Here is an 8,492-nt window from a genome sequence, read left to right as displayed (position 1 = left end):
CGGGCGGCCGGCGGCGGTCGTGGCTCGGCGGGGCCCGCGCGGCCGGGGGGCTTCTGGGGGCGTGCGCCCCCAGCCGGCTGCCCTCGTGGATGCCTCCCGGCGGCGGCGGGCCCATGAAAGACTGCGAGTACAGTCAGATCAGCACCCACAGCTCCTCCCCCATGGAGTCGCCCCACAAGAAGAAGAAAATCGCGGCTCGGAGGAAATGGGAGGTTTTCCCGGGAAGAAACAAGTTCTTCTGCAACGGCAGGATCATGATGGCCCGGCAGACGGGCGTCTTCTACCTGACTCTCATCCTCATCCTGGTCACTAGCGGACTCTTCTTCGCCTTCGAGTAAGTGGCGGCGAAAGCTCCGCGACGCCCGGCTCCCCCTCGCCTCTCCCCGACCCCTGCCCCTCCCCTCGCTACTTTCGTTTTCCAGAAGCCTTATTTGCTGTACGTTGTTATATAATGCAAAGCCGCTTCTCCCTCTTTTTTCTCAAAGGTCTGTGGCCCTTTGATCCCCGGAGACAGTGCAGCCCTAGGGCGGGCTCTGGGAGTGGAGAGGGGAGAGGGGACACTTGGAAGGTGTGCTGGCCTTGCCGCTGGCGCGGGTCGGGTGGGACCTCGCAGGTGACTGATGCTTGGTTCTGTCTCTACTGACTTTGGAGACCGGCGAGCCAGCCCAGCTGTAGCTTTCTGTGGGAGGGGAGGATGAGGCTGATTTCTCAGGCAGCGATAAATAGAATTGACTTCCTTTCCTGCTCGCAAGCTATAGGGCATCTTGTTCAGCTCATTTACTAAATCTTCCAGGTGTCTTCACTATTCAGAATCTTGGCTTCTTTCAGGTTTCAGAGCGAAGGCCTGGAAGGGTAATTTCATTTTTTCATTCTCCTTAGATGGTCACCCTGGATCAACAATTTCTGATTTGCTATGAGGTTTCCAAACTCTTTGCTTCAAAAAAAGTTTTTCCATTAGAAACATGTTGCAAGCGAACCCTTTATTCTCCCTTCCTGACGTTGGGGAACAGGTGAAAGGAGACTTTCAGCCTGTTCAGGAGAAGTATGACACTGCATGGTAACTTCTGATTCCAGAAACAGTACTTTGGGACTTTAGGGCTTTTATCTGAAAAAAAGTGCATGCAAGTCTTCCCCGTTTTCAGGAAAATCAAGTTGGCCAGTGGCAACTGTCCTCCTGCCAACTAATGAAAGATTTTCTTATTTATTAATAGATTAGATAAAGTACTTTAACCACATTCCAGAATCAATTTCAATTGCCCTTATTGGGTCCAACATTTGCAATGCAGCTTCTTATGTAATTCTTAATGGTATCCTTTGCTCAATAAAAGTTATAGCTACACCCCCATCCCCAATTAAAAAAAAAAAAGCAATACAGTTATTGGGAGTTCTTTGTGCTTCCAGTATCCTGCTTATTACGGGACATGGTACCCGTTCAGTCTCCATCTTCTTCTGTTGCATAGGGTTAATTAAACCTTTGTATTTATTTACTTTTTGTCTCTGATGAGTATTCATAGGCTCTGGTTTTGTGCCCAGTGTTTGGTGTTCCAAATGCTATGTCAATCAGAAATGAATGATCTCTTGACAATGTCATGCTTTTCATGTAAAGCCCTCTGACTCTGAGGGGAAACGTTTTGTGCCTCAACATTGTGCCGTGGTGAACAGTTATAGCAGGATTGAGTTAGAACAGGTGAGGACAGAGATCTCCCAGGTAAGCCACTCACGTCCCCCAGTCCTCACTCACAGCCCCTCCATTTCTCTGCTAGAAGTTTAACTTTGGGGCAGTTTCACAAGGAGGGTGGAGCCTGTTGGGGGCCTTGAGGTGGGAAGGGGAAGGTGTGAAAAGGCTTTGGGAATGGCGGGAGAAATGCTCTGTTTCTCCTCTGTTGTTTCCCTTGTCCCTTTCCAGAGAGCCGCTGGTCCTGACAGACCTGGGTCTGAGTCATAATAGATTCAGGCACTGAAATGATGATGCCATGTGGTTGAACACAAATGCCATCCTTCTAATGGTGGCTGTCATTTCAGGTGGTCTTCTGGAGTATTCACGATGTTCCTAAGGTGAAAGTTTTGAACTATTGGCATTTTTTTTTTCTTTAGCAGTTTTAAGGGTGGGGAAAATGGGTTAATTTTGTGAACTCAGCCACAGGTGTGTTTCATGCAGGATGATGAATGTTTCATTTTCTGTCTACACCCAAAGCCACACTGAATGGTTAGAGATCCCCTCTAGTTACACTTGTTGTCTTTTATTTTCTTCGTTCAAACATTGCTTTTAAGCAAACTATCGCTTCTTGAGCCCTGCGTGTGTTTCTTCCAAGAGCTCCCCAAAGTCCTCACTACTAGGTTGTCAGGGATGTTGCTCTGCTGTCAGCATTGTGTTAACCAGAGGCTGTAGGAATAAACGTGTGCTGGGATTTTATTAGCTCCTACTGGTAGCTTCATTTTTAGATAAGCTCTGTGTGTTTTGGTCTTCATGAGTGTTACTCCAATGAGGCAATTCGAAATTTCAAGAAAATAGGCCAATCCTAGGATGATGCCTCAGTTGGGAAAATCATAGGGCTGTTCAGACCATAGAATATTATGGTTTGGCTAAGAATATTTGTCACTGTGTTGCTTTTAAGTTCTTTATCATTGCTAATGACAAAGTGAAATTAAATAACTTTGGCCAAATTAATTTGATGGACTCGGAGAAGCAATTAGTTCCATGCACAGGGTATGAAACGCCAACAGCCTAAAAGAGATCAAAAGAAAATGCCAGTTTCGTCTGCCCACTGCCTGCCTTCCTTCTGCCCTTCCTTTAGCTATTTATTGAATATATACTACGTGTTTGCCTATTTGGCTTAATTTCATGTCTAGATAACTTTAATATGAGTAGAATTCGTGTTCAAACATTAGAGTCCATGTCTCCCCATACAGTTACAAAGGGCAAGGACAAATTTGAAGACACGTGACCTAGCTTCAGACCTCTTTTTCCTGCAACTGTTCCCTACCCTGCTTCTCATTCCCAACCTTGAACAGATGACAAGGAAGTTCTTCTGAGAGAAAGGGACTTATGGGAACATAGCAACAGGTGTCGATACTGCCTCTGACACTGGGAAAAAGGCAGGGTAGAAATGATTATTCCCACATTGAAGGGGAAGTGACCACCCCGGGTCATACACTAACTGGAGGCAGGAGTTTCTGACTGCAAACCTTTTCTGACCCACTGTTCTGCTCTTTCTCTGAGTATAGAATAGTGCTTGAAGACTTGGACTTCGGAAGACAGATCCCAAGATTCTAACCAGGAGTATGACCCTGAGAAAATAATTGGGCTTTTCTAAGCGTCAGTTTCCCAATCTGTTAAATGGGATTAATACCCTCTACCTTAAAGTGTTGTGAAGATTAAGTAAAAAAGTATACTTAATACAGTGTCTCATACATAGTAAGTATTCAGTGAATGGTACCTGTTATTAGAGCAGACCTTAGAAGTAGCTTCCCAAGGACTCCCTTTTCTGAGAGCCTTTGAAGGAGGGAGTAGATGGGTTAATAAGCAAGGATCCTAGTGATAGCATATTGGGCTGAAAAAAATGCAGACCCGTGTAGTTTGCAATAAATCAAGACCCTTGTATGACTCAGGGGAGTGGCTTCACTCTTGCCTCTTCAGAGTGGGAGTCTTGCAGAGATGTCTGGGGACTGCCCTGGTCCAGACCAGAGCAGGAGCACAGAGGAAGCCTCCAAGAAGCAGGGACTGGATTTCATTTCCGTTTTTAGAGCTACCATCTTAGAACTGTGAAGACAGTAAAGAAAGCTACTAGAAGCCACCTGATGCAACTCTACTCATTTTCAAGTAGGGTCAGGCTCTGCATTTTGGGGCATCCTGTGTTCAGTGTAGGCACTGTTAGAGAGTGATGGCATTTTGTAGTTGTATTCAAGAGGGGAGGGAGGAGGCTGGTTGCAGCGCTGCCCAGACTTGTCACTGCTCCTTGCGGTTATTGAGGGGCTGGTTCGTCTAAGACTCACAGCAACATCCTCATTCTCACACCCCCATCCCCAGAATTGCAATTTGCAAAGATCAGTGAACCTTATCCATTTCTTTGTCTCTTCTTCTCTGGCACACACATCCATACAGGCTGCTTTTGTTTCCAGTTGAAGTTTTGAAAATGTCTTTGGTCCTGAACGATTGACAGCTCGTAGTCTCTGATCACAGGGACAGAAAGAAGCAGATGAACCAGGTAGCCAGATGAGGTGAGGGGAGGCCTGCTCAGCTCTTGGACTTGACAGTCTCTCAGTTCTGTGCTGTGGTCACAGACAGTCTGGAGGTGTTTCTGGGGCTGAAACACTTGGGAATGTGGAAGCAGTCTTAAATTTGTCACCACTGGAAGTCCACTGATGAGTTGTTTTTTGAAAGCTACCAGTTGTCTTCTCCTTCTGATTTCCCTCTCTCCTTCCTTTTCTCTTCCCCTCCTTCCCTTTGTTTCTTTGCCCTCCTTCTCCTCCTTCCTTCTCTGGCTAATCCCCTCTGAAATAATTGAGGAATGATTGGTAGTCAGTAGAACTGGGGTGATGTTTGCTTTGGAGATGGAACACAGGACTGTCCCCCATAAACAAAAGTGCTATCTCCTTTCATTTCTCCCTTATAGATTGGAAATCCTTTATTATTTAGTAGAAGATACTGCCATTACAACATATAAGGACCCTCTATTTTCTCAACTGCCCTACTGAGAACTGCATCAAGTTTTTCACCGTCTCAGAAAACAGACAGAACGTGTCCTATCTTCTGGCCGGATGCTGGCCATGCCATGCCTCATAGAACACCATGGGCTTAAGAGTAGACAGTAGGAGATGACCATCAGGGTGCTACCCTGACCATTCCCTATTAACCAAGTAGGTGCTGTCAAGGATACTTTATAGCCCACAAGATCCACGAGAGTTTGGGATCCACAGGAATTTCAGGTGGCATCAAAACCTTATTAATGACCTCTTGGCGTGAGGGCACTGATCCATTCATTGGTGGCAAGGTCAACGCATGTAAGTTCCATGAGGATAGGGAATGCGTTAACTTGTTCATTGTTGTGTTTTATCTCCGGTACCTAAAATAGTACCTGGTACATAGGAGGCTCTCAGTAAATATTTTTCGTTGATGGAATAATGGTAATACTGAAACACTCTGAAAAATAACTCCCTCACGCTTCAGTTTTTCATCTTGTAAAGTTGTAAACACTAAAATTTCTCATGCCTTACAGAGCACAGTTGCCTTAGAAACTTTGATTATTAGGTGTAATTCTTCTGAATTTAGAATTGGGTCTTAGCCCTTTTCAAATACATTAATTGAAGCAGAGGAAATAAAAGGTTTCTTAGCTATTTAGAAAACTAGTGACAGAGTTGAGATGTTCCCTTGGCTAACTAAGACCTCTCTGTAGTTTTTCTTTATTTTTTAAGTAAATGCTTTGAGCAAATAAAGCACTCATATATATATATATATATACACACACACACACACATACATACACACACATATACATACATACACACATACATATATATACACACACACATACACACACACACACACACACACACACACACGTATATCACCGTTACCCAATTACCACTAGTACCTAGAATAATTTTACATTTTATGGGTTCTTGACTTTTGATACTTGAATTTATTTAATAAAACTCTTAAGGAGACTGTTGACTCTCAGCTAGTGGGAAGTGATACCCAGTTATGCAGAAAGGACGCCTGTAGGTTCCCGTAATAAGGTAATGATGGTCAATTACTTAATGGGCCATATCTACATAACCTGGAGATTTTTCTCTTGCAGTGCAATGTTGCACATAATTTATTCACGGCAGAGTCACTATGTCTCAGCAAAAGAATTTAAATTAAGTGTTTCAAGGAAGTGCATTCACTTTTTTTGTAGCTGAGGTTGGTGGGAAAGGGAAGGCAGTGGTGGCCAATAGGTATTTCTATTTAGTTACATCTGGGAATTTGGGTCTGACAAAAAGTTAGTTCAGGTAAGTGTTGGGGTCCATCTTAATGCTTTTGTTTAGTGCTTTACTAAATATAAATGTTGGTCCCAAATCAAACTGGTTTTTTACAAACTGGATGATCTTCTATCTGCTCAGTTCTCCCCTTTAGATAATATTATATCCATGCAGAAGATCATATGTAACATATGTGCAAGTGTTGAAATAAAATACCACCACTCAACTCAAGAACCACATAGATACCAGGGCTTTTGAATCCGTTCATACCCTCTGGGTTTTAGCTCTGCTCCATCTCCCTGCTCACCTCCCTGAGGTCATCACCACCTGAGCTTAGTCATTATTAATACCTTGACTCTTTTTCCTCAAGTTTTTATTTTTTATTTATTTTTAAAATTTTTTTTCAACGTTTATTTATTTTTGGGACAGAGAGAGACAGAGCATGAACGGGGGAGGGGCAGAGAGAGAGGGAGACACAGAATTGGAAACAGGCTCCAGGCTCTGAGCCATCAGCCCAGAGCCCGACGCGGGGCTCGAACTCACGGACCGCGAGATCGTAACCTGGCTGAAGTCGGACGCTTAACCGACTGCGCCACCCGGGTGCCCCTTCCTCAAGGTTTTTAAATGTATACATTCGCAAATAATAGATTATTTAGTTTGGCTCATTTTTCTATATAAAAAATAGAAATAAAAAATTCCTATGTCTATAAAAAAGTAAAGAGATCTTTTGTACATGTAAAAAAAAACCCTTCCATCTCTGCCCTTTCCCCTCCTTCTCCCCGGACAATTAGACAGTAAGTTGCAGACATTATGCCCTTTGATACCCAAATTGTTCAGTATTTAATTCTTTTGTGTGTACGTGTGTCAGAGAGGGAGAGAGAGAGAGAGACAGAGACAGAGAGGGAGAGAATCTCTACACTCAGTGTAGAGCTGGACTTGGTGCTCAATACCACGACCCTGGGATCATGACCTGAGCTGAAATCAAGAGTCAGCCATTCAGCATTTAATTCTTTTTTTAAATGTTTTTATTTATTTATTTTTGAGACAGAAAGAGAGCATGAGCAGGGGAGGGGCAGAGAGAGAAGGAGACACAGAATCCGAAGCAGGCTCCAGGCTCTGAGCTGTTAGCACAGAGCCCAATGCAGGGCTTGAACTCATGGACTGTGAGATCGTAACCTGAGCTGAAGTCAGACGCTTAACCGACTGAGCCACCCAGGCGCCCCTCTCAGCATTTAATTCTTGAGCAAAAGACCTTTTCTTAACATGGTACAATTGACCCTTGAACAACACAGGTTTGAACTGTGCGGTCTACTCATATATGAATTTTTTTCACAGTATAGTACTGTAAATGTATTTGCTCTTCCTTATGGTTTTCTTAATAACATTTTCTTTTCTCTAGCTTACTTTATTGTAAGAATACAGTATATAATGCATATAACATACAAAATATGTGTTAGTTGACTGGTTACCTGTAAGGCTGCTGGTCAATAGTAGGCGATTAGTAGTTAAGTTTTGAGGGAGTTGAAAGTTATACACCCATTTTCAACTGTATGGGGTGAAGTGGGGTTGGCACCCCTAACCCCCATTTTGTTTAAGAGTCAACTATAATGGTATCAATTTCAGTCAATTTAATGTGGCTGCAACAGTCCATATTCAAATTTTGCTATTTGTCAATATTTGCCAATATTGTCATGTTTAACTTTATGGTCTTGGTATTTGTGCTTATATAATATGTCTTGTTTCTTTTTTCTTCCTTCTAGCCTTCATATAAGTAAACTGCATATTTTTGGTATTCCATTTTATTTCCTGTAACAAATTTAGGCTGTATTTCTTTCTATTTTTTTAGTAGCATAAGAGCTCAGCTATGCATCTTTACCCTATTAGAGTCTACCTCCAAATAGTAATACTGTACTTCACAACTAATGTACGAAGCCTAATACATTATAATTCTACTTACTTGTCTTACACTTTATAAATCTTATTGTCATATGGTATATATCTGTGTGTGCTATAAAGCCAGTAATGTTACTACTTTAAAGCTGTCAATTGTATGTGAAAGAAACATAAACATACATGCATGCATACATATATACATACGTGAAACAAAGATACTTTAAAGTAAAACATATACACACTTAATAAAATCTAAAATAACACATGCATTTATACATATATAAAATGGAGATAATTTTAAGTGGAGTTTTATATTTATCTTTACATATTTACCATTTCTAGTACTGTTTATTTTTTCCATCTTTATCATTTCTCTTTGGCCTAAAGTATTTCTTTTAGTATTTCTTGATGTAGGTCTGCTGGTGACAAGTGCTTAGATTTTGCTTTTTCTGAAAATGTTTCTTTTGCCTTCATTTTTAAGGGAGAGAAGATATTTTCACTGGATACAGAATTCTAGTTTGACAGTTAAAAAAAAATTTTTTTTTAGCGTTTATTTAGCTTTGAGAGGGAGAGTCACAGAATGTGAGTGGGGGAGGGGCAGAGAGAGAGAGGGAAACACAGAATCCGAAGCAGGCTCC

General features: G+C 42.2%; 1 protein-coding gene across 3 annotated transcripts in view; it reads left to right on the top strand.

The window, feature by feature from the left end:
- The first annotated feature begins 7 nt into the window (after positions 1–7).
- Positions 8–8,492, top strand: part of ZDHHC14 (zDHHC palmitoyltransferase 14) — a 291,516-nt gene continuing 283,031 nt past the window's right edge. For 2 of the 3 annotated variants that reach the window (XM_040448780.1, XM_040448776.1), the window contains exon 1: positions 8–334. In XM_040448780.1, coding sequence (XP_040304714.1) covers positions 90–334 — 245 coding nt within the window. In that variant the 5' untranslated portion in view covers positions 8–89. The remainder of the gene's footprint in view (positions 335–8,492) is intronic. The other variant, XM_040448777.1, reaches the window with a different exon arrangement.

This window comes from Herpailurus yagouaroundi, unplaced genomic scaffold, assembly GCF_014898765.1.
Source record: "Herpailurus yagouaroundi ecotype Mexico unplaced genomic scaffold, PumYag 198, whole genome shotgun sequence".
NCBI lineage: Eukaryota > Metazoa > Chordata > Mammalia > Carnivora > Felidae > Herpailurus > Herpailurus yagouaroundi.
The sequence above is the reverse complement of the archived record's forward strand: the minus strand, read 5'-3'. Positions and strand labels throughout refer to the sequence as shown.